Source organism: Plectropomus leopardus, chromosome 19 (assembly GCF_026936395.1).
Source record: "Plectropomus leopardus strain MGB_pleo_1.0 chromosome 19, ASM2693639v1, whole genome shotgun sequence".
Taxonomy (NCBI): domain Eukaryota; kingdom Metazoa; phylum Chordata; class Actinopteri; order Perciformes; family Serranidae; genus Plectropomus; species Plectropomus leopardus.
Genome location: NC_142194.1, coordinates 10,836,790 through 10,864,012, shown reverse-complemented (window position 1 = coordinate 10,864,012; position 27,223 = coordinate 10,836,790). Strand labels below are relative to the sequence as shown.

The 27,223-nt window shown below is 37.5% G+C and overlaps 1 protein-coding gene across 1 annotated transcript; it reads right to left on the bottom strand.

Moving 5' to 3' along the window:
• Nucleotides 1–7: 7 nt before the first annotated feature.
• Nucleotides 8–24,072, bottom strand: LOC121958849 (uncharacterized). The gene is made up of 7 exons (XM_042507995.2): nucleotides 23,896–24,072; nucleotides 23,212–23,342; nucleotides 21,451–21,551; nucleotides 19,307–19,455; nucleotides 17,134–17,362; nucleotides 16,302–16,522; nucleotides 8–2,594 (listed from the first exon to the last, which is right to left on the bottom strand). Exons 2-7 carry the CDS (start codon nucleotides 23,328–23,330, stop codon nucleotides 2,427–2,429), a joined length of 987 nt encoding a protein of 328 aa, XP_042363929.1. The 5' UTR covers nucleotides 23,331–23,342; nucleotides 23,896–24,072; the 3' UTR covers nucleotides 8–2,426.
• Between the last annotated feature and the right edge of the window lie 3,151 nt (nucleotides 24,073–27,223).

Sequence of the window (27,223 nt, the reverse complement as noted above, 5' to 3'; positions counted from 1 at the left end):
CAGAAGCTTTAAATCATCAAATCTTTTTATTACGACACCAGATGGTACAAATACATTTAAACATAAAAACACTTGAGGAAACCATAACTAAAAAACACACACCAATGAATAAAACAACCATGCTTACATAAACGAGTGAGGTTAACAGTCATGTTTGAGTTGGCTTGATGCTGAAAGTGCTAGAAGTTTTTTTAAAAAAAAAAGGAACAAAACATCCACATTAACCGGCATGCACCCCCATTTAGAATGACATAGTCATGTATTTAAATCTTTCGCATCTCATATCTCTAATATTGTCAATATTGTTTGTTAAGTGCTGTGAATAAATCAGTTCCTGAGGACACTCTTCAGTTTATAAAGGAGCTGTATGCAACATTTAGAGCATATATCAGTATGGGGCAGCACACAGTTCTCAAAAATTTCACACATCCAGACGACAAAAAGGCTAAGTGCTAGACAAAAGATAATACAAGAGAAGACAAAATACAGTTCATGCTCCCATGAATACTTAATATAATTACCACCAAGGTGACGTTTTGAGCTACATGCTCTTCTTTAGACCAATTTATGATAAACAACATGTAGCTCAAAACGTCAATTCGGTTATTTTATTAAATATTCATGGGAGCATAATCTATTGTGCAGACTTTGTTTTTTTCTTCTGCACAGTTCTCAACATGGAGGTGCCTGAGCTAGCAGCTAGCAGCTGAAGGTGCTAATTAAATAAACAGCGCTAACAGCTGTAACATTTCTGATAGGGCTAACACTGTTCACCTGGGAGAAAACTAGTGGGTGATCGCTACGCCCCTGCAACGGCGCACTTTCAATATCAGTGGTAACCGTATTAGCGCAATGCAGATCATTGGCAATTAGCCAGCCAGTAAGATATACTCACAGGGACTCCCATGCTAACATGCAAGGGCAGCCAGATCATCTACCATAACATTAGGCAGAGGAACTCAAGCTAGTGTGACTTAATTCTATGGATGTATAAAGAGAACTGGATACAGCATTGGAGGAGTTGCCCTATTCAATCCCATGAAAGATCCTAAGTATAACCAAGTAGTTTTTATGCCTAAACCTAACCATGTGTTCACCACAGCATTGTTGAGAAACATAAAGTTTCAACGTATCCGCAACAAAATAATATACAAAGGAAACTTATTTGTAGTTTACAGAAACGTACAGCGCAAAACTGTTTTTCTTGTGATTGGGCTTCCAGAGAAACAGAGCTTCCAAGCGAATAGATGTTTGTATCTGCGATACCGGGCTGTTGTAGACATGGGCTTTCAGTCCAATGGCACAGATATCGAACAAATTGGGCTTTCTGAATTTCTGGCTGTTGAAACAATGGGCAGTTCCCATCTCTACAAAGCAAATAGTTGTCTGCTGCTACATTAAGGCTCTGAATGTCATATACAGCTCCTATAAGTTTAAATATGCAAAAACAGTAAATCCTTCCTAAATTCAAGCAATGTAAGATCCAAAAAAGAGCCAGAGTCTAAAAAATGTGTGCGTACAAATGCAAACAACACAGCGCTGTTTGTACAATCTGTCCCTCAGGTAAAACAGTAAACAGACGTTTGAAAACGTGAGGAGCTTGAGTAGAGTGTAATGATGTTTCAGGTAGAGAGATGCCATGCAAAGAGATACCATCAACACAGAGAGCTCCTTCTATTGCATTAGCTAAAGGCACTGATATCTTGATGGAAATAACTTCATTTTGGCCACTACCAGGCACAGTAAATACAATTGCTAGCTGTTAGCGCAGCTGTGTGAGCCCGGTTACTGATGGAAAGTGACTCAGACACAGTTATGAATGGTGCTGGTGGCTGTGCCTGTGTGCTCTTGAATATGTTATCATCTCCTCCGCGTGGTGGAGCATATTAATAAAGCACCTTACAGTTACACCGTCTAAACAGACCGTAAATCACTGCCCATTAAACCCGTGCAGGCAGTAATGCGCTCGGCCCTCTTCGTACTAGAGTCCACCAGTTTTTAACCGCCACAATTAACACATTAAACACTTCAATCCTGAACTGATGTGACACAATCAGCCAGTGTAATGATTAATTAATGGCTTGTGTAAAGTGTGGGCCAGCCCTAGAAATTCAAAACAAGAGAAAGTTAATCAGGCTAATTGTCTGAAACCATCTTCATTAACATAATATTGCTGCTGAGGATCAGAGAATCAGGGAAATTGGCAAATGGGCCTTTTTCATTTCTTTCTTTTGCCTTTTTTTAAACGATAAATGCTCACTTAAAGACATTCAGTACTCGTGTTTTAGTACATTAACAAAATACAAACACTGCATAGTAAAAGGCACTCTGTAAAAATGTGATTAGGTTCGAGGTTTTTTTTGCATCTGCATACTTGTATTTAAGAATGCATCCTCTCCTCATGTTGTGATGGCTATCTTCTTCTGTCAGTTGCTGAGTGTAATGCTCTGAATGGTGTTTGCTGGGATTTTGGCATCTGCTTCCTCCCCGCTGATCCTGAAGATCACGGAGGTGTTAGAGGGGATGGTGGTGGTGGCGTTTAGGGATTTACCCAGCCAGCCCTGAGATCCACGCTTGTACATTTTAACTGTTACCTGCAGAGTTGAACAGAGCAGAAAATACAGATTATTAAGGTTATAAAGTGAGAGTTTGTTTGGAAACATCTGGTCTTCAAGTGGCTGTAAAAAAGGCACTGTTGTTGGATATTTGGGGATTGTGCTGAGGTCATGACCATGACTGAGACCTCCTGACCTCTGCCTAGAGCTAAGTAGACGCTCATGACTTTCACATTTGACCTCTACGTGTACAAGCTGTTGCTTAGTATGTGGGTTTGTAGACAGACAAAGCAGTATCAATGCTCTAAAAAATAAAATAAATACATAAAAGAACATAGATAAATATAGTAATAAAAAAAGTAATAATAATAAAAGTAATAATAAAAATACCTTTATTTATAAAGCACTTTTCAAAACATGTTACAAAGTGCTTTACATACATTGAAAAGGCAGTAAACACAAATATTATAAATACAACAGATGACAATAAAATACTAATAATGGGCAAAATAAAAATGTCTGTCCAACCTGAGGTCCATTTTGACCCAAAAAGCACAAGTAGATTTAATAATTTGCAGGTAAAAGATGGAATCAAATCCACAACTAAGCAGAATTAAATTTGGTCGAAACATTTTTAAAACATGTTGGCTACATGTTGTTGAAATGACTAAATTTAAGTTTGAAGCAGGTTACTTTTCATTTAAATGTAGTCCATTAAATTAAATAGAAATAAAAGTTAACATGGACCATATTTACACTCGATTTTTAGTTACGTTTCAGTGATCCAAGCACAAGAAGACAGCCGAGACACATTGTTGCTCATACCTGTGTTTATAATGCATCTCCCACTGACTCAGTTTGTTCAGATTTATTACCTATGTCAGTTACGCTAGAAGGTCAAAACAGAAGATTAATTCACATTAACGATTTTGTCGGTACAGCTGGAAACGTTGCTGATAAATCCAACGTTGTCTCGTAACACTTTGTCCAACTCATTGTAAAATGGGCACGTTATAGAGTGCTGACGTCACCATGTCCTGCATTGGTGACTGCACCAGGACACAGTGGCTTTTACACCATATACATATCCACTGTAGACACTGCATTGACTGTTTCTGCCTCATGCAACGATACAACACGTACTATATGTAGATCCTAGACTTAAAAAACCCCAAAAAACCTGACTCATTGAAATCAGTCAAGAAATGTCAATGTTATAGTGCTTCCTATAAAGTAAAAACACAGCAAGCAAATCTTGCCCTCTCCAATACAGCAGCGACGTTAAGGTATAATCCAGCAGCCAATGTGGCATCTCAGTTTCTATGTCTGTGGTTTACGCTAAAAAAAATATACGATCCAGTTCATCCCACACCACCTTAACAAGCGGTTTAAGTGATTGGCTCACAATGCAAGGGTAAATAGGGTCATAGACATCTAAAAACACATTGACTTTTTAACTAAATTTAGTCTGTATTAACATAGATGCCTGATGTCAAAATATTTTTACTAGTAAACAACTAAATGCATTGCTGCTACTATGCTTTAGTGCTGCAACTAGCATGTTTTTTTTTTACCGTTATGTTTGCGATTAGTGGATTAGTTATCCACCAACTGTCAAAAAATAGCAAAAACATTCTAGTTTCTAAGAGCCTAAAATGGCATGTTTTGTCAAACCAACAGTCCAAAATCCAAAAAATTATAAAGAAAATTGGCAGTTCAGCAGGAACATTGAGTTGCACAACTCCCAGAACAGTTGCAGACTGATTTTATTTTAACTGACTAATCATTTAATCAATACTTTTTTTTTCCAGATATACCAAGCTTATTTGGGGGTCCATTCCAGTTTGAACATGACTGTACTTTTCTACTTGACCAAATGTATGTAATGATAAACAAGTCAGTCATCCTTTTACTGGAAGGCAATACTTAAAAGAAGATCCTCCGTAGCAACCAATTAGTCATCCACTGAAATGGCTTAAAAAAAAAACAAACAAAAAAAAAAACTCGAATTTTCCATAACCCCTTTAAAACACTGTGCAACTCTTTTGGCGCAGTGATCCAAACGGCAGTCTGAAACAGAATAAATATTAAATTAACCTTGTTCTCACTGTGAGCTTTTTTAATTCGCCTCCACATCTTGAATGGAGTCATACCTCTCTTGATTTTATGTAGGTTGTAGGGCATAATACGCTTTAACACTACATCAAAACTGCCTGTTATGTTTGAGCCTGACAATGGGAGCCTTAACTAGATTTAGACATGCAGGTAATTGAACCACATCCATTTCAAAAAGAATGCCTCGCTGCATCTCTTGTTTGGCTGCATTTACAGGGGATAACAGAATATTACAGTGCCTTTTCACAGTTCCATTTTCTTTCACTTTAGCATTAGGCAATTTTTCAATTATTATTTTTTTCCATGTTCTTTCATCCCCGGCTCTCCATAATGTCTGGGCCTTTTAGTTAATGGTAGCGACAGTCAGAGCCCAGTATATCGGCCCTTGTCCATTTTGCAGGTCATTGTGGAAGCCCAATAGGCCTTTTATTACGCCGACATCAAAAGGCAGATAAGCATTAGAGGTGGGGAGAATACCCTGCACTAGATATGTTCCCTCTTTCCTTTGTCTGCTATTGAAAGTGATCATTTTAATAGTGAAGAGGTTGGTGAGCTTTGGGGCTGATGGGAAGTGCGACACCCCTGACAGCCTACGAATATGAGCAAGTCGATAACACAACACGAGCGCACAGCACACCCTCAACACCTGCACACTCTTGCTGCTAACCTAATTATCTGCAACAAAGGCCCCCGCGATTTCAGACACACATCTTTCCGCCATTTACTTACTTATTACTGTGCATTAAAACAGGCAGAAAGCTAGAAAAAAAACCCTCAACAATTGTGTCTTATATTGCAGCCTTGGCCGAATGCCACATGGCTTGTATTACAATAGCATCAGACACTTCAGAGTGAGTGACTATTAATTTGGGATGCATGAAAAAATAGCTTCATGACAGCTGGTGGCAGAGAGGCGCATAAACCAACACAAAGACATCAGAGAGGAATTATTTTAACCAATCATAGTCAAACCTAATAGTTGGTAATCAGCAATTAACTAATTTAATGCAACTAAAGTTGAGTACTTCTGTTTTTGTGGCGCTGCAGCAGACACAATACTGACTCTGCATCATTTTTAAACTCACACAGAAATAGGAATGCTATTAACTTCATATAGAAAGAGCAACACCAGAGGCTATGAAGCATACTGTCTGTGGGAAAGCATCCATTACCGCCCCACAAATGTTATTTTAATTTAAGAAACAAATGTTCTGAAATCTGCATCTAAATCCAGATCTGCACTGAAATATGCACAATAATAGACAATAATGTTTTTTGGCTGATGACAGATCATGGTTTCTAAATAGAATATCTAAACTCTTAGGATATTAAATTTTTAAGGAAAAAAATGCAGAATTTATTTTATAGCCTTTGAAAAGTATCCCACTTCTGTCTAAAAGACACCGTAGAGTCAAATTTTGCTGGATTACTTTGAGTTGATGTGAGAACATGACATCTTTTTTTGCTGCAAATGCAAAATGCACTCAGCAGTTAATGGGTTAGAGTTTGCACAAATGTGTAAATAACATCTCGTCATAACAGCGTACAACAATATGGAATCCAATTACAGGTAAATGGTTTGGATTCTAAAGAAATGCTTTTCCAGAGTGACCACATTTACATACACAAAATATTCTGTTTATTTTGGTCTACATGCAGCAGTGGATATTCCAATTTACATGTCCTGACATGTTCATGTCAAAATATGGAAACGCGTGTCACCTGTTGCTTGCACCATTTTGCTTCTTTGCACTAATACAGGATTTTTTCAAATTTTCCTCCATTGACAAGATTGGTCGATGGTGCAACACAACCTTCCTATTTTATTCGGTGGCATTTCATAAAGTTTAAAAGTAGGTGTGTTCTTCCTTTTACCCAGAAATATGGCTTTTTGTTTTGGATATTAATCTCTAACACAGCCTTGCAAACTATTGGTGTACAACGCCTCCATGACACACACAGAGCCAACTGGGTAAGAGGCCGTTTGTCGCAAACTACGGTAAAAACCCCAATTAATACTCATATTCTAAATGCACTGCGTACATGTCAAAAGAATGCTCCTAATATCTAAACAATACCGGGATGTCCCACATCTTGACCAGAAAATGACACATTTGGAATAAAGCGTAATATCCAAACAAAAGTGCTGTTTACAAGACCCGTATCAAATTCAGAATATTGTCACTGTTAGAATAATAGCTCTGGAAGTATTTCAGAAAAGGAATTTTTTATATGAGTCACAAATTGAGCAATGCATCTTTTCAAGATAAAGGCAATAGCTTAAGAGTTTGAGGAAGAGTGAAAAATGCTTAATGCTTCACAGACAAAATTGAACAGGCTAAAAGAGAAGTCGTACCAAGCAGAAAAGCTACAGAGAAATACTGTATGATTTGAAATCTGAAGAAACAAGAAAGCTTTGATTAACAACTACATTGACTATATTCTGCTACATACAGTAAGAAAGTATGCAGCTGTTTTTGGCATAAACTCAAAGAGGGGAGTTCTGCGCAGTCTAGACAACCTGCCTGCCAGGTGTCGTTCAGCAGAGGTGGTGTGTCAGGTACAGGAACTGTCACTGCTTGTTCAGCCACTTGAGGCAAGTGTCTGAGGAATAAAGACGATACTGTATCTAAACTACAGTAGAAGTGTGGAGGGGCTGCTGACATTAAAATATTATTCAAAGTGAAACCTGCATCCTTCACTTAAAGTGGCATATTAAAGCTGCACAGCCTTCAGATAGCCAATAGATCAATAAAAGTTACTAAAATGATGTCTCAATTGACTGAATTCACAAGAATCATGACTATCTCAAGCACAGAAAGGCCTGCATGTGTGTGTAAAACTTAATGACGAGGACAGGACCCTTGGGGCTAAGGTTGGGTGTCACACAAAGGGCTGAGAGCTCACCTAACGGTGTCTACCCCTGATCCGCCTCTCACTTTCAGTGTCGGGGGAGCTGTGTGAATGACATCACTCCTCACATTTCAGAGACAAACTCTCGTCTTCTTATTTACCGTCTGCTAATAGTCATAAATCCTGCCTCTGGTGCGCTGTTCACCTTTTACCCTCTTAAGTTCAAGACGACAGCTCGTTCTTACATACAGCTGATAGCAGTCTACTGGTTTCCTTGTCTTCTACCTGTAGAGATGTTTATGGCAAAGATTCTCAGCGTCGATTTAGTTACTTATTTAATTTGAAAAATAAAAGCAATAAACTCGCATCATGGACTTTGCATTCTGACAGATCATCTAATTGGTTAATATAAATGCAATTATTTGAGATTTAAGGTCTGACAGGTCTGACAAAAAGGTGAATAATGTGAGGAACTGTGTAATTGGGTACGGACGTGTCACCACCTGCATGTATTGCCATTCACAAAGTTCAGATTCTCCCTCCGATAAAGTCAAAGAATCCCAGTGGGGTATCAGTCAGTGGGGGCTGTTACCTGGAGCCATGGGTGCAGTGTTTCAGGTGAACTCTGAGTGAGCGTAACGCCACACCAGCTTCAGACGACGGGCTCTTTGTTCCACGCCGTGTCTCACCAGACACAGATGGGGAGGAACACTGAGACACACACCTCTGGCGGCACCAAACATCCTTGTCGACGGGCCAAATGCGATGGAATCAAACCAAAAGTGGTTTGTTGTCATTTCGGATAGATTTAACCAGGCAATTAGGTAAACGCTGTGTGGTTTGGCTCACGGGGTGAATAAATTAACAACCTGCTGAGAGCGGTGTGAATCAGCAGATTATCAGCAATTCCACGAAGTTGGATTTTTCAAGATTGCAGTGCAGTTCAACATATGATGTTTTTCTTTTTTGATACGATATTATCAAATTGACCATAGACCATAGATGTGTATAATCTTTAAATAAATATGCAAAAGTGTCAGACAACAACAATTTAAGGAGGCAGCAGAATTATGTTTGTATGATTATTCTTAAATAATGGGCATCAATGCCAAGAATAAATCTTTGCACCCTGACAGAAATGTTGGATGAATCACTTTATCTGTAAAAAAAAAATGCTAAAATAACTGATTAATTGTCAAATATTTCAACATATAGAAAAACAAAGACCACTGATATCACAGTTTTGTATTACTGACCCCATGTCATATATAGTTAACTTATTTAGTTATTTTTGCACATTTGGCCTTCTTCATCTGCACTGTGGCCATGTCAGTATCCAACTGAAATTACAGTAATGTACCATAAAACTACTTCAGATTCGTTTTGCCAATGGAACCTTTTGAGCAGCTTTTCAGCAAACCCAGTCTGTCTCTATCGCTCTCAAAAATCACTTTATTACTTCTTAGGTAACTTCTTATCCTCTATTTCATATGATAGTGTGACGTGCATAGACTTCGGTGTGAGAGTGTGTAACAAGTGTCTCCTTACAGTCGATGCTTAAGTTGGAAGCTGTACCAAGTTAAGTGCACTGGTGGATGTAGAGCTGAGAATAACGTGCACACCACGAGCCCCGTATTAGTAATGTAATTTGAATTTTTAAATTGTTTTTCTTGCTACTCATTTCTTAGTTATATTTATTATTTATTTTTATTGTTCTCTTTTAATCATTTCTTGCATTTTTAAGTGTAATTTTATTATTTTTTTTTTGTTAATGAAGATTTCTTTCATTTATTTGATAAGTTAAGAGTAATTGTTTATGACATCAATTCTATTTGATAACTACACACTGGACTCTCGCTCCAAACTGCACCTGTGATTTAGTGATTTTTTTTAATTAACTTAAATACCAATAAAAAACATCTTGAGCAAATAACAGAATAACTGATTAGTGACTAATCACAATCTTTAAATTGCTTCAAGACCAACAGGTGTTAAAATTAAGTGAATATGAGAATTGCAGGAAATCCTCACACGAGAATACAGAACGAGAAAATGTTTAGCATTTTTTCTTTTATAAAAGACAACTTAGCAATTGGTAATAAAAATTGATGCTGAATAATTTTCTGTTGACCTGACTAATCATTTCAGCGCTAGAGGGGAGCAAATGAATCCTCAGAATGGTCTCAGTCTAATCATTCTCATTTGAAAAATCACTACAATACTTCCTGCATGAAATACTCAAACATAGTAATTAAACTCCAGACATAGACCGTCCATTAAGATGCCTAAACTTTGATTTGGTGACATCCCCGTCTACGTCAGTAACTACATTTGTCTAAAGTCATGAACGCAAAAGATAGCCGGTTAAGTTCTGAATAGCTCCGTCTCTGCTTCCACCCAACCTGCCTCGGCTAACAGGAAGCCATTAGATTCTCTGCAATAACCATTTACATCCATTCACCCAGCTCTGACTTTATTTCCATCCACATAAGTGCATTTTCTGCGAGAGGTTAAAATATGAATCCTCCTCCTTTTTCTGCTCAATGGGTCTGGTCGTCTGGCCGACTTGAGAGGGCACAATCTATGACTGATTTAATTTGCTCTTTACGAACATCTCTAACAGCATTACCCCCAGAGCATACACTGACTGCCCCCATCTGACTCCATTAACTCCCAAATCAGGTTTAAAGACCATATTGATGCTGTCCGTTATTAAGGGTGATTATCAAAACAACAGACAATGGGCCAAAGTGTCTGTTAACTAGTTTATCCATAATTTCACATAACTGTAACAGATGGCAGGGCTGTCAATTACATATGGTATCTGCTGCACACAGCAGCCACACACTGTCTGGATATTCAGCGTATTAGCCTTCACATTAAAAGAACGATAGTCTGCTCACAGGTGGCCACAGGAAATGGGCCAAGCTCACAAAAAACCCTAAACATCAAACATAGACATGCATCCATTTAAGAAAACAGTTTGCAATTACCAGCTGATGTTTTTAAGCTTTCACTGAGGGTTTTTCTGAATTAAAAAAAAAAAGAAAGTCAAAGATAAAAAATCCTAATGTTGCTGTTCAGTCCACTTCACCACCTTTATTCTCCTCAATTAACGAGAATGGCTTTTGAAGCTGTAATTAAGTGTCTCTGCTCCACTCGGCCTCTTCATTATTCATGAATCCATATTGATCATATCTTACAACCCATACCGTGGGGATCACTGTAATATCCTGAATCCCCAAAACAAGTAGCTGAGCTTCCCGTGTTAAAAATAACATCTTGGCCAGTGACCAAGGAAAAATTCCTGTTAGATACTAAAACCAGCATTTGATGCCAATTTAATGACGTCAGGATATTAATAACAGGAAATGTAATAAGCTTATAGGGTTTTATTAAATATACCACTTCAGAGGCCTGGGCAATAATAAAATATTATTATTCATTGAGCCTCAGTGAGGCTGTATTAATGCGACATGATCATTATGGCTGCAAATGATGATTATTTTATTACTGATTGATATGCACATTATTTTCTTAATGAATCATTTTGGAGCTAAAACTTGGGAAAATATTCAAAACTGTTGATCACAGTTTCCCAGAGCCTGCAGTGATACCATCTAATCACTTATTGTATCCAACTAATGGACGAAAACTTAACGATATTCAGCTTACTATCAGATATGGCAAAAAAAGATCTACTTTAATAAAAGTTTAACATTTTTGCATTAGATTATTTCTGATCTTCATTTACATAATGATATCAAAAATATCAGGAATGCACTGACTGTGAAATTTTAGGTCGATACTGATGTTTTCTTATTGTTGTGGTTTATTTTGTTTTTGTTATTTCTTCCCCGTTTTGAGCCAGGGAAACAAGAAAATCCCCATTATAAAAAATAAATAAAAATAATGGTCATTCAGTCCATTACACTGCCTTTGAGTGAGCACAAATATAACCATAAAAAATTATAAAAAGCAACCTTTAACATAACCTTTTTTAAGCTAAAAAAAATTTAAAATGGTTTAAAAGCCTTATTACTATTTATATCATTATCTTTTTTTATATTGCTGTGAAAACATCAACAAATTTCTCAACAAAAACTAAATTTTACAAGATCACATTTGAACATACCATGATAGCATGACATTTGACCTTCACCCAATACTTATTTTCCCGAATAGTGCTAAAATGCAACACAATCTCCGTTAGCTGTTATTTCCGACCATCGGCTGCTAACGTTAACTCGCTCTCCTCCTGCCAATTTCAACACAGATTTTTGTTTTCACAATGTAGCTTTATTGGGGGAAAAAATAGGCTGTGTCTCAAGGATTTGTGTTGGTCCCAAACACGTTTCCTGTTGTTGCCGCTAGTTTTGCAACAGAACACACAACAGAAAAAACATCAGTCACTGCTATCGCTGAATGTCATCTTATTTGCTAATAGGCAGTCAACAATGTTAATATCAGCCGATACCAATGTTTGGCCAATAAATCATTGCATCCCTAAAAAATTGATAAATAATTCAATAAATAACTACATAAATTAATATATATATATATACATATATATATGCAGTTTTATATATATATATATATATATATATATATATATATATATATACAGTATACAGATAACAGTATAAACATATAATATTTATGTGTCTCACATTGCAGATAGCATAAGCGACTGTGCATAACACAGCTCATTTTACATTCAAAGAAATTATTTTGTAATGAATATTAATGGCTTGGCTTTATTTTAAAAATGTATTCAAATTTACTGAAACTCAATCTCCACCTGTGTTAAGTAGGAATGTGTAAAACATGAACCCTACTGGTTGATGTTTAACTAAATTAACAAAAGAGCGCTTGAAGAGCCCTCAAACATGACTGGTATTACATGCTGGGTGATGAATTTGGAGGAAACACATTGAGTCATCTTCAAACTGACAGATGCAGAATCTCTCCACAGGACTCTTCACAGTGGCTTAGTGCTCGAGTGAAAAAATAGATTTTTTACCAAGTTTAATCACACGCTATTACAAGGCAGCTTTTATCATTGCCTTCCACTGTGTAAGTGCTGGTGTCTTCACTAGTTCATTACAGACACTTGTGATTCTGCAGCACCCTTCTCATGCGTAATTGCATGGTTAGCTTTCCTCTGCAGCTTCCTACACACACTCTGGCGCAAATTATTTCCAATTCCAGTTTTCTTTCGAGAGCGATGCTGCAATTACAGAAATTTGAACATCCTGGTAATTCACCCACAATTTTCAGTTTTGTTGAAAATGCAACTAAGAGATCTTTCTTTCTGGGAATTATTTTCTTTAGTTCAGAAATCTTTCCTTGCACTTAGTTTAGCTGGCGAACCCGATGTACGCTGAACTCTACGGACACATAATCTGATAAATTGCACTTTGGGTGGAAAAACTTTTAAATATCCTTTTCCTGGTTTACTTTTGATAACTGAAAAATACACACGTGTTTCTGAAAGCATCCACTAACAAGTAAACAGGCTCTCAGGGAAACTAAAGGTCCTGCTATGCTCATATAGAATTGTTTAGCAAATTTCATACATCATACAAAGGATTCTGCCATATATGTCAATGTTTATTATAAAAGATTTATAATTACTAATAATGGGTAGTACTGCCTATATTTTCTTTCAATGGCTAAATACATTTTTGTGCACATAAAAAGAAACCAAAAAGCCACAGCGGCTGCCAATATTATCTATTTAGACAGCAGAATTTTCAGGCTTTGTAAATGGCCAGCTCCTAGCCTTTTGTGTGCTTCCATTCATTATCACCACAAAGCGGTTGATGTCTCCCCTCTCTGCCTTTTCTGTGCTAAGCACCGGGCGCACCAGACTGTCCATTACAGGCCCTGTGACGCCCGCAGCCTGGGAGATGGCCAAACAGAGAGGAATGTCAGCGAGTGTGGAGTTAAATTAACAAGCTGTGTGGAATCTGTAGCCTCTTGGAAAGACACAATGTATCTACGGTTACCGAAGTCTGATTATTTGTTAGCCTAGATGCTGTCAGTGAATCTGCAGCCTTTCGCCTTGTGGCTTTTCTTCTATTAATCATCTGACTGGGTGGAGTAGTCAAGTTACAGTCGTAGGAACTCAATTGTTGTTTGTCAGCTATGCAATTAGTCGACACGCCATGCTGACCGTGATTAAGGAGACGTTTTTGTTTTTTTTCCTTTTCTGCTCCTTCTGAATAAACTGGGTAATATAAACTGGCACATAGACCTCATGAAACAGTCAAATTTCAGCATAAGAGACGACATGAAGATGAACAACATAAGTAACCTGCACTTTAAATTATGACATGAATAGATCTTTAGCTCTTTCTCTCTCCCTAACACACACACACACACACACACACACACACACACACACACACACACACACACACACACACACACACCATAATTACCCCTCAATCCATACAAATTGAATGAAGCCAGAACCGTAGTCTAAGAATATAGACCATAATTAATAAATTACAGCCACTCCACTCAATCATTCTCCACTTTGGGGACATGTAGACATCCCATTCTCTGCAGAGTAATTGACCGAGAGCCCACAGAAAACACACCTAGTGGCTTTGTGGATACATCTGCTGCCACCTCTTACAGCCAAACAGATGCCTGAGTGAAACTGTGGGTCATATCGCAGATCTTTTACCCCGTGTGTTTACAAGTAACAAATCAAAAGCATGCATTATTTCTGGGCTCTGAAAATACGCCTAGGGGAGCTATCAGGTTTCTCCGCCACCCCCCGAGCTTCCCCTCTCAGCTGCTGCACACGAGCAAAGATCTTTTTTTTTTTTCCCCCTGAAGACACAGTCACGGAGGATCAAATGTTTTACTCAAGTTTTTAGCAAAAATTCAATTGCAAAATATTTTATTTTTATTTTTTTTCTGATGGTTATCACAGATAAATACTTTGAATGTGATAATGGGAAACAAATATATCCCTGTCTATTGTATTTGAACTTACTAAGTAGGGTAGAGAAAATCTTAACAAGTCACATATCTTTGTGAAATATCCTGAGAGAGTTCGCCTCACAATGCCTCCATTTACAAATATTTCTTTGAAAATAATATATTTTGTTGTCCCTGTGTGAGTGTGTGTCCCCTTGGGCTAGAAAGGGGGCCTGCTGAAGACTGTCTAATGATTGTGGGGTCATGTATCAAATACACAGCAGCTGGAGGCAAGAGGGGAGAGTACATACAGTCTGGATGTTTGGGGTGGTGTGAGGGGGGGGGGTGAAGTAAAGCCTGAGTGCAGTCTGTAAGGAAAGCCCAAGCTGAGTGTTTTTGGGAGCTGAGGGTGGGGTGTGAAATCTGTAATGGATGCTGAGCAGGGGTCGTACGCACTGGACCATAACAGCTCTGACCTTTGTGTATCTAACAATTACTTCATTCAAAGGACTTCTTTAACAAGCTGTGCTGAATACCAAGCAAAATAAATTCAATATTTGTGAATGATTTCATGTTAAAAATCGCACCAAAAACAAGTGTGTGTAAATATTCTAATCACTCAGACAGCCTTTTCATTCAATGCCACATTAACAATTACGATTTCCTTTCAAACAGCCTGAAAAGACATCATCTTAACAATTAGCCAATTATCACCTTGCAGTAACATAAACAATATTATCAACCAATCTGAGAATGTGAATAAGCTCCAATGGTGCAAATGTCTCGATTCAAGTGTTTTTTTTTTATTTCCTTTGGTGGAAGTAATCTCTGGGCTTGCCTCAGCCAAATCTGAAGAAATTTTCTAAATCTGTCAAATGGTTTCTGAGATATAGCTGTTTTCTTTTCATACTACAGTACATATCATCTTTGGAGTCATGGGACTGCTGTTTTTCCAAATATTTCTATGCATTTTAAGAAAAAAATGTGACTCAGTGTGTCCAAAGTATCTCAAAAACAACTAAGAGCGCAATCTAGTATTTAGTATCTATGACCACATAATAAGTTGAACAAAGATATGCAGAGTAAAAAAATTAAATCAATAGAGAAACCGTAATTTTCCTCTTTTTGATTAAAAAGTGTGATAAAAGTGTAATTTTTCATTTGATCTAAAAAAAAGTTTGTTTTTTTTTTCCAAAGTTGTGCTGTTAGAGACTTGCCATAAGTAAAACTATACCAGATTTCAAGACTTTAGAGCAACAGATCAAATGTTGTGGCATTTTTCCTGATCGTACTAAATGTAGTCTTTTTGGCACAAATGGGGAAAAAAAACAGTTTAAAAAGCCTTCAGCTTTTTCTAGATTGTGAAACAAAGATTATCTCTAAAAATGACCGTTATGAGTCCAACTGCTTTGCTTTCAAATAATTAAAACATATAATTAGGTTTGATGATAATAAATCTTCTCTCTGTGGGTCAGTAAAAGACTTTTAAATGTGAGATTCTCTATAGTTGAATGTCTCTGACCAAGATTGCATTGTAATCATTTAGCCTAGTGTTTATACAGTAATGTCCAACCAATTTATAATTAAAAAGCCCCTAATTGTTCTCAAATAACTGTAAAATTGCTGTGATGTTTTGCAATCTTGAGCCTCAATCAAACCTTTGTTTTTCCAGCTCCCTGACCAAGAGGGGAATACTTGGAAACTGACAGTCTACTGTCTAAAGTGCTACTGCCACCTGCTGGTCTGGTTGTTATTTGGAGCTGTTGAAATGGCATTCAGCTCTCATTTACAGACCGTACCTCTGGTCCTGATGGCTTATCAGAGCCGGCGCAGTTGACTCACCTGAGGCGTGTGTCCGAGCAGGGCCCACAGCGAATCAGCTGACAGGGTCCTGACTCTGGAAAACTCGAGCGTGTCGGTCTCCTGTCTGTTGAGAGCGATGTACTGGCAGCCTCGGTAGTCTCCTTTCAGCTGCTCGCCACAGTGCAGACGCACCAGATCCCACGTCCCCACCCGCCTCAGGACCTCCCGCACTGACTCCATCTGCTTGTATGACAGATGACCTGCAGGACGAAAAAAAAGGCAAAAGTCAAGTTATCGAATCCTAAAAGTCTCACCTTAAAATGAGAGAAAAATGAGATTAAAGTTAAGATTATAGTTATTATTTTAGAGTATTTTCCCTGCATTTCATGTCGTTTTTGCTGAGTCATCAGGAGAGAGATGACAGGAAGTGAGGGGAGAGAAAGATGGTTGGACATGCAACAAGGGTCCCCTTTAAAACTTTAATTCAGGACATTGACATTTATGGTCAGCGTCTTCTTTCCAAAACTTAATGGCTGTTTTAAAAGACAGAATAAGGCATACAAAAGCATTGCAATCCAGAAAAACAACATTATCTGAATATTCTTGACACAAGTGTTTTTAATTTTGAAAATGTGATGAAATAACAAGAACCAAGTGTTATTTTTTTTCATGCTTGTGCAGCAGTTTGTTTCATTCTATTTTTGTATCAAGCTGATTTGGACACAGGATGAAACAATCGATCCACTAAAACAAATTTATTCACATTTTAGACCTCAATAATAGACAAAACTAACACGATAAAATAAAGATTTGTGCATCCAATCAAAAATCAAATATTGATTTATAGTATATTATTTGAGGACCTACTTACCAGAGAGCCAAGACGGAGTCAGTGCATCTGATATCCAGGCCATGTAGCCCTCCCTGAAAGACCTGAGGAAGTCGTCTATCTGGCTGTGGGAGACCAGCTCCCTCCTCTTCCTCAGCTCCTCATCCAGCTCACAGTCTGGAGAGAGGAAGACAACCCTGGGGAAGAAGAGGCTTTGGCGCACAGACACTCCACTCCTCTTCAAATGGCCACATAAATTAGCCGTCTTGGTCTAAAGGGGACGAAGAAAATGTTGGATTAGAAGAAAACAGTGAAAATGGCCGTAGCTAGAGCCAGGTACCAATCAATACTTTTTTGGTACTGAGTAAAATATGCCTGTAGCATCAAGACATAGCAGTACTGACAGCTGGTATTGAATGTCGGGTTATAGTTGTCGTCTGTTTTATTACTTTTATTTTTTTTTTACTTTTTCTTTGATCAGGCAACCTCTACTTTATATTTTCTGTTGATTATGGACTAGTTTTGAAGGCAAAGTTGTTTTTTCCTCATACTGTCTGAACACCTGTAATCACCCTCTGTCTCAAACGCTACATTTTAGTGCCCCTCCTGAAAAAGCCCAGTCTGCTCTGCCTTGTTATCATTAACAACCAAAATTACATGTTTCTCTGATGTTAGCATGTAGCTTTGTGTATCTTAGCAGTGTAACTGCAGCCAGGCATGACTCTCATGGAGAGTAGCGGCACTTTCGACAGCTAAAAATGAACAATAAAAACGTCTAAACGCAACAGGACATGTTCCCGCAGGAATATGATCCGAATTTAGGGAGAAATAACAACATAGCTGACAAATTTAACATGTATTCAGGAAGTTAGCATGTAGCTATATGTACTTTAATGATGCACTTGCAATCGTAAATTATTATTGGGAAAAGAGCGGTACTTTCTACTGTAAATAAAAAAAAATCACAAATAAGAGCTTCGAAACACAACTAGACATGTTCCAATCTGATCCCAGATTAGAAAGAAAGTAACAACAACGGCAACAAAGTTTTTGTTTCCCTGATGTTATAATGTAGCTTCATTTAGAGCTGTAGGCTGACAGGAGCAGATGACCATAAAATGAAATCTGGCACATTATGATGTCATACTTAAGCCAGAGTAGAAAAAAACCTTGAAAGCGGAGTATTCAGAGCAGTCTGATGACTGAGGTTTTTGCTCACAGAGATTACTTTTACATACGTTTACCTCATTATTTGAAACTATGGGCATGTCTCATATGAACATCCTTCATCGTAACACTACATACAAGACACAAAATATGGAAAAGCATAACAGGTACCCTTTAACATTTGTGAAATTCTGATTCTTTTGTTAAATTAAAAGCTGATATTTAAGAAAAAAAAACCTTGGGTTTCTTTAAAGCAAAGTGTAGACAAAAAGTATTGTACAGAGCAAAAAGTGATGACTTACAATAGCTTGGTTTGTCCAATCAACAGAAATACTCAGCTATCAGAACTGTTGTTCATACATTTTGTGCTGATATGAATTAATCAGCTGATCATTTCAGCAATAAGAGTTTTTTAATCACGAAATTTGTAAGCATGCGCTAACATTTACACAGGATGCCACTGTGTTAAACAGTTATATAATGACTGAAAAGACACATTGAGGCAGATGTCCACTTTTCATTTTCTAAAAAGGACCCACTTAAAGGAATTATACAACTTTAAATTGGCACAGACGGCTGGGCTGTATCTGCTTTGTGTAGGTTAATGAAGTTAATTCGTCCAATTTAAGCAGAACTATTTAAATAATGCAGTGTGTGTTTGCCATCATCGGACTCTTCTATCAAGCTCCCTGCCCAAATTGGGCATCTATAGAGATGGAAATGAATGACTCCAAACAGACCCGGGCACAGAAGGTGACAGCTGTGTTTAGGCACCTGCCTGCGTTCACCCTCCCTCCCCTGAACATAATTATGGCCTTTCAAATGAAGAGCGACCACTTGGGAAGTTTAGGAAGCCCCGCTGTAGTGTTTGAAATTTCCATATAAATTGTTATGGTGACTCAGAATCTCTTAACCCGGCTGGAGTTCGGATGAAAACAATGTGCTGGACAATTGATTGGACCTTGGACACGAGTGTGCCAGACAGTTTGACATTTAGGTTTTTATGATGGCATTTCAACGTTCCAGCTGAATGTGTCTTTTTTTTTACCATGATAGCTTTGAGGGGATCTTCAATCTGCTCAATGCAGGTATTGGTAAAGTTTTGGTCCTCTTCTTTCACTTGCACGTGCCAGTTCTGGTTTTGAGCGGACACTGTGCCTCTCCAGGGTTTAACATCGATGCAGAAGATCCCCTGGCCTTTAGTAAAAAGAAAAAACATTTATGAGGATTTACAGACTCAGAACTCTAGTTTAATACCTAATATACTAAAGGCCTCAAGGCAAAATAGATAAATTCCTCTGTGACAGTATATATCATTTTATTAGAGTTATTCTGATATTAGTATCAAAAGTGCCTCTGATTCTGCCTAAATTGTTGCATCTGGTATTTGCAAGTCTATGCACTGATCTGATACAACATAATTACATTACATACAACATAATACAACATGGACAAAATGGCAGTTTTCCCGGAAATAAAATATTCTTTGTTGCTCTAAAACAGTAACCAGCGTGCACCATGCAGCCACTGGAAACTACTGTTTTAGAGCAACAAAGAAGGATCGACTTCTGGTAAACAGTGTCACGTCTGTCATAGAAAAATGTCTGCAATTTGTCAATATTTTACACTGGATAAAAGAAAGCATTCATTCACTGTATGCTTTTATGTATGTTTCACAAAGGGTTTAACCTGAGCTGTGCCATACAACAATGATGCAATCATTTCACAGCCATACAGGATAAGTAGCACACAGCTGTTAATTTATTTTTATTGCAGTAGTATTGGATCGGTACTCAATACGGCAGATACTCAAGTTTAGAATGAAAAACTGGTATCTGAACATGAACTTTAGTATCACAGTTGAAATATATATTGAGATATACAATATTATTTCTGTTAATAAATTAGTGAAATGATTTCTACCTATATAAATGACTGGATGGGAATTAGCATTGGACAGCATTAACTGACTCAAATATCCTCCTGAGCCCCAGCAATTCATTTTTGTCCTCAGCGGGGGGTTTTATTTTTAAACATCTTACATGCAGCCTATTTGAGACTTAATGCACTGTGAAAAGCACATCCTGGGCTTTTTTAGTGATGTAGCAAACATGAGAGTGTGAGCAGAAGAAAACATCTTATGTGGCGGAATTGTAAAAACACGTTTTATGGCAGTAAAGGCAATAAGTGTACAAATTTGTAAATATGTATTGTTTTTGTTGTTCATGAGGATGTTTTTTTATTCATGAGAGTCTAAATTATATATCAAGATTTTGGAAGTCTAAGTTAATTTAAAGCCTTTCGAAATACAAATTTGAATCCATGTCTTCTGTGGGGGACCGTGGGACTTGTGTTTTCTTATTTTCAACTGTTATCAGGAAATGGAAAAAAAAAAGCCCCAGAGCCGGGCAGTAGAGCAGGATGTTTAATGTTCAGAGGAGGACATATCAGATGAGGAGAGGCCCGAAGAAAAAGTTGTTGACACTCAGCACCCATTTGAGATTAGAGCTGACACACAAACTAGAGTTCTGCAGTTTCCCTTACTTAATTAAGATTTCTCAGAGGATAAACAGAGATGATATGCTCAAACACACACACATATTATGTATAATGGGTCAAAATCATGCATTACATCTTTAATATTACATGTATTAAAAGTGAATTTAACTATATAACATTAGTGTACTGCACTGTAATGTACATTTTGTGGAAATGATTGACCGGATGTCCACTATAAGGGACATGTTATGAAACAAATAAATATTACTTTTGAAAATACATACCTATTACTTAAATCATGTAAAAAAAAATTTTAAATAAATTGGAAAAAAAACTTTTTTGGGACATTTTCAAAGAAATCTGTAATGTAATGTAATGAAGGCATTTGCACATGTGACTGTAGGAAATAATAAATATAAGGTTGGCTGAATTTCATTTCACTGCATCAGATTGAGTGTGCTGGTGTTGTGGATTCTGGCTCACTGTCTTAACAGTCTTGTGGGTTAACTGTCTTAACCCATCGTAAGTGTTTTTAGTGACACCTGTGCGTTTCCTTCTACTACTCGGTCTGAATGTGTGTTTTTTGAAAAAGGATGTTAGAAGGTTTCATTGCTCACTCAAATGTAACTTAGCCTTGAAGGAGTATTATTACTAAGCTCTAAAATGAAATGCCATTTTGTTCTAGATACCAACCTGTGAGGATAACAATACTGATGTCGTCTTTGATGGTTTTAAACTGGTCGGGGATACGCAGATTGCTGTAAACATCCTCTTTTCTCAGCCCGGTGAGTTTCCTACAGTAAAGAAAAGCATAGAAAAAGCAATATAATGTATTTTTAGTCACTATAGCCTCCTGTGTTTGTATCTGTTTCTACTGTGTTCTAATCTACACTGTTGTTTTAGTTAGGGGTCGGCCGTTTTTTTTTATTTTTAGGGCCACTACAGATACTGATTATTAGTAGTTAATAAGTCTGATAACCGATATTTGAAACCAGTATGTGTTTACAAAACGAAAATCTTTCTGTCAGTATGTAGCATTTACAATATAATAAACTCCAACACAAAACTTAGTTTAAAAGCCTTTAGCAAATGTTTAATCAAAACTGAAACATTCAACATCATATACAGCAAGTTAAATTTTTTAAAACTTTTTTTCAAGTCAAGTGAAAAGTTAAATAAAAAAATTAATAAATAAAAAGAGTTTTCTGAGGTTTTACCAAGTAAAAGTTCCTCCCATGCTGACACTGTCTGTGCACTTTTTAATTAATTAATTTTATTGTCGATCATTAAAATAAAATACATTTACAGATTATTGGCAAAATGCCAAATATCGGCCCCAATAATTGGCCAGGCCCCTCATTTTAATGTATTTATGTCATATGTCCCTGCAATGACAAGACAATCTCTCCATGTGTTTACTGATTTTGTTAGACTGTTGGGGGCAGTGAAACAAGCCACAAACACAACAGTGACATATTGTGTCATTATGTTACACTTTTTACAGCAAACGTGATGGCATGTCCAGCAGACACAAACATCAATTTGGGGTCATGTTTCCATCCATCCCACCAATATAAGTCCAATGTTCTCTTTCCTTTTTGCTCTATTTCAGTCTCAACCAACTGCTGAAGGAAACATCTGGCTCTTGCCAAATGTTTCACTATATTGACCAACTAGTTACTAACTTTATCTGCTGTTTGGTGCTGGCCAGGTTACAGCAGGGTTATCCATTTATGGCCCTATTATAGGGAAAACTGTGAGGTTGTAAGAGCAGTGTCAGCGGTAGAATCAAACCAATGAGCTGAAAGAAGCCCAAATCCACCAGCGACTGTAGAGGTAAGGCAAAGAATTGGGTGATCATTTTCTGCTGGTTCATCAGTACCAGATTGGTATTTCAATGGCTCTAGGGTTGTTGATGAAACTAAAGATTTTATCTCTGCATTAGGACTCTCTCTCTCTGTCTTTCAAAGTCAGATCAAACTGTAAAACTAGGCAATACTGAGCAAAAAGAAACCAAGATTCAGTTACAGTTTTTCTTGTTTCTCACCTAACATTTGTTCAGAAACATGTGTTTGTGTATTGTTTGGCTATAATAAGAGAATTTGTGAACAAGAACTGGGTGCCATACTGTTTTCTGGTGTGTGTAAATAGAAGTCGAAGTTGGTCCAACAGACTAAGCAGAGCTGATCAAATATGAACCAAGATTCTGTTACTGCATTGCCTTATTCTAGCCTAAAATGTCATCATAAATATATTTTAACTTAGTGTTAGTATGAGATTGTTTGTTACCAGCCTACTTCCATGTTGTTTCAGGATGAGAAACTCACATTACATCATTCACCAGCACAAGCATTTAATGGTCTGGTCATCTTGCACTCGCTTGCACAACAAATAATTGTGCCTTTCTACTGCATATTGAGTCGTGTTTTATGAAATACTTAACTCAATACTTACCTGACATGTTGTATAAAGTCAGGTAGTGTTGGTGTCTGATGTGCGCTCTGGCCTTGGGCACTTTCTGAAGCTTTGGAGCTGAGATTAAACTGGGTAAACAGGCTTCCAAGCTGAGGCATTCTAGTTTTTATCTGAAAATAAAAAAACAAAATAGTAGCAACAAGCCGAGTGCCAATTAGTTCCATTATATTCAAGAAAAGGCCAACATCTCTACGGCCAATACCCCCAACATTTGGCAACTCGCATCAAAACAATTTTAGACTTACGAATAGCTCTACAGGTTGCCGAAAAAAAGTTAAGTCCCATAAAAGTATACTATATACAGTAAAAACAATACAGCAGAAGGACATACTTTGTCTAAATACATGCATAGTTTCATGTTTCCTTTGTTCCATACTGCAGTACTGTCAAAATGATGTCAACATGGCATTTAAATTACAGTGTTAAACATTGTTTTGGCAAAATCCAACAGGTTAAAGTAAACGATTTCAACGTAAAACTCTATCTCTATTGCTTAAACATTGTTGCTATGCTATGAAAGCATCCTGAAGACATGCTAACATGCGACATTCAGGTTTTACAGCTTTGTTGACTACACTAAACGCTTGAACTTGAGGACCCTGCAGAGAGAACAAAGAGCAACAGACACGACTGGCACGAGCTCCGAAGCAAAACAATACATACTGATGAAGTCTCGCGCTGTTTAAAGAGCCGTTCAAGAGGAAAAATGAGGGAATTCAGCTCGACATTTTCCTGGCGTTAGTGTCGGTCTCTTTCCAAATGCTGAGCAATGTAACTCTATCCAGGAATGCTGTTTCACAATGTCACCGCCCCCCCCTCCTCTGCTCTTCAGCAGCAGCCGTCCAATGTTCCTGGAAGAAGTAAACAACAGACCACGTGCGCCATGTGCAGCATCACATTTCACCCACTGGGACATGACGTCAGAGCACGTCACCCGGTCCTGTGGTGTTTGCGTGATGCATTTAGAGAGCGATGTTATTTTGAAGGGATGTTCAGATGATGCTTTGGACTGTGAAACAGCCTGACAAGTGCTGAAGAAATACACAACAGCACAGTGTAAAAATACTTCACAATTAGTACAAGTACATGTGAAATGCATGCAGTGAAATTCATATGTAAGTAGCTGTAAACGAGGATTTGCAGTAGATTGCAATCAAGTTTCAAAACTACTTACTGTGATGAAGATTAAGCATATCTTGCTATGTGATTAAAACTTTTTATCTCCATCTGAGAAAATAACTCTACTGTGAGGTCCATTTAACAGCTGATCTGCTCTGTAGCTTTTGAAGCATAATGCATTCCCATTAGATATAAATACGCCCCTTTATTTTCTCTGAATGAACCTAAATATAATATCAGAATTCTGGGAAAAAAGTTGCATGAAAAAAAATGTTCTGTTTTTCTGAATTGAAGTCTGAGCAAAGCATTTTTTTTATTTTTTTTTAAATGGCTCCTGAGGAAAAAAATGTTTTTCTGAATTAATGTCAAGGCGAAGCAAAAATAAAAAAAATGAAAAAATAATTAAATGCCTTTAAGAAAAAAATCTGCTATTTTTCAGAGTTGAAGTCCGACTATTTAAAAACAACTTAGCAGCACATTAACACTCACAACCACCATGCTGAAGGAGGCCCCGCAGTGTGGAGACAGACTCTCGCTTAGCAACCAACAGCAGCAAACATTAACACAAAGCACACATAGCATGAGCAGTGATGGCTATTTTTCATGTGTTTTTATGATTTTGACATTTAATAGAAATGCTTATTCATGTAATTTTCAGACTAAAAGAACTATTAAAGCTTGCAGACCGTAGCAAACTCGCCTCTAACACAGAATTAAACAACATGGGTACTAAGCGGTGTTAAAAATAAATCAATATTAAATAATGTAACATTTGTATTTTGTTCCTTTTTTTTTAGCATTGTGTTGTGTGATCAAACTGCGCATTTAAGAGAAGCCTTAAATTGTGACCATACCAAAGCACACCTGTGCACTAATCATGATATTTAATCAGCACACCTGTCAGGTGGATGGATATCTTGGAAAAGGAGAAACCCTCATTAACACAGACTTGAACACATCTGTGATAGATAGATAAAGTCTTAAATCTTTAACTTAAACCTGTGCAAATGAGATCAAAAACAAAAGTGCCGCTTTAATTTTTTGCTCAGTATATAATCCAATTAATTCTGAGATGTATGATTAATGTTGTGATAAATCTATGCAAGAGGGTAAATTAATGGATTCAATTATTATTTGATTAAATGTGACCCTTGAGAGTACAAAATGCAAACTCATTCCAAAAATGTAGAAAAGTTTAGTCTAGTTGGCTGAAGATAATAAGATTTTACATTTCATGGGAAGACACTGATGAAATATATTCTGTGTTTTTTTTTCTCCCTGAGCTTGTAGATAGTCTACATAAGGGGTTTGCTTGCACCCTCAGCAGGATTCTCACATCCTGCACGGGCCTACAGAGAGGATATTACAAAAGTGATGAAGAATATTTAATTCAGCAGTAAATACACACAGAATATCTCAATGTGGTGATAAACAATATCCGGATAGCACAAAATACCATGAAAGAGCTTAATATCAAGAGCAGATAGCCAAATCAGCTCATATGGGCTCAATGGAAGCCAATAAACAGAGGCACTCTGCCTCTCCTGACCTTCACTTCTGGTTGAGATCGGGGCGATAAAGCAGGCGCAACCTCAATAAAACCCATACAATGGAGTAAAATAAATAGATATTAAATTAAAGCAGAGGCAATACTGGCTGAACTGCCGCAGGAATTCGTGAACAAAAGCTTCTTTGTGCAGTTTAATATTGTCCACAATCACCGCCTCGTGATACATTTCCAATCATTTTCATCTCCTGCCTTCACGTATCAACACATATAATCATCTTGTATTGGAACTTGCAAATGACTCGTGTGTGTGAGCAGCCACGTTTAGATATTAAATGCGCCTTGTGCTCCTAGTTTGGCCTTTTCGGTTGAAGCTAATATCAAATTTGTAATCTGTCTCATCTCTGACTGTCCACAGAGGGGAAGCTGATGGTGTCAAACATTGTCAGGAGTGCATGTTTGTCTCGCGCAAACTTTACAGAGACTACATTTTCTGTTCTTTTAGGCATTCGGCTCACTAAATGCCCAAAAGAAGCATTTGCAGATGAGTTAGCAACTGCTTATTTTGGCATTGTTTTACTAACTGCTGCTGCAAGACTCGTGTTGTTGCCTTCAGCCTTTTGTCATGGGCTAAGATAAAGGCCCTCTCCAGGACCATGGTGTGTTTCAAGTGGTTCCTGAAGCTTTGCTTCCAACATGCGTTAATGTCATTTTCACCCAATGCACCTAAAGAGCTCCACTTTGTGTGTGTGTGTGTGTGTGTGTGTGTGTGTGTGTGTGTGTGTGTGTGTGTGTTTGTTTGTGTGAGTGGGGCTGAGGGTTCTAAAGTGTAATTAGGCATCAGAGTTCATACTTAAGGGCCTTAGCCACCATTGTATAGAGAGCTTGGTAACCTTAGTGGAAAGAAACAAACATAATCTGGAGAGTGATAGCAGTATGAGTTTCATGTATCCGACTTGTACAAGCTGGGTATATTCAGTTTCTAGTGCAGTAAAAAAAAAAAAAAAAATCTAATAATTTTTTACGCAGACGATATTTCCATTTTCAGTCCTTCAAATCAAATATCTCATTTGCAGAAGTAATGGCTACATGACATCGCTGATGCTCTGCTCACTAATTTTTGCTCATTTCCTTTGAATTATTAATGTGAGAGATTCTCCATATGCTCTCAGAGGATTCTTGCCCGTTTCCTTTTTGGAGAGAATTAGCATTTTACAGTGAAGAGTATAAAGAGCTTAACTGCCCCAATCAAACCGGGTGATTTAAATCCTGTCTAATCAAGATGTTTAATAGGGGTTGCAGCTGGATGACCTGAAGTAAATGGTCCTGGGTCTCAATCACCTGTATAATTAGGGCTATTTCACC

Coding starts and splice junctions, on each gene's coding strand:
- LOC121958849 (XM_042507995.2), bottom strand. CDS start 23,330: ATGCCTCAGCTTGGAAGCCTGTTTACCCAGTTTAATCTCAGCTCCAAA. Junction 17,363..19,306: donor ATCCCCTCAAAGCTATCATG/GTAAAAAAAAAG, acceptor CGTCCCCTTTAG/ACCAAGACGGCTAATTTATG. Junction 2,595..16,301: donor TGCTCGGACACACGCCTCAG/GTGAGTCAACTG, acceptor TCAACTCTGCAG/GTAACAGTTAAAATGTACAA.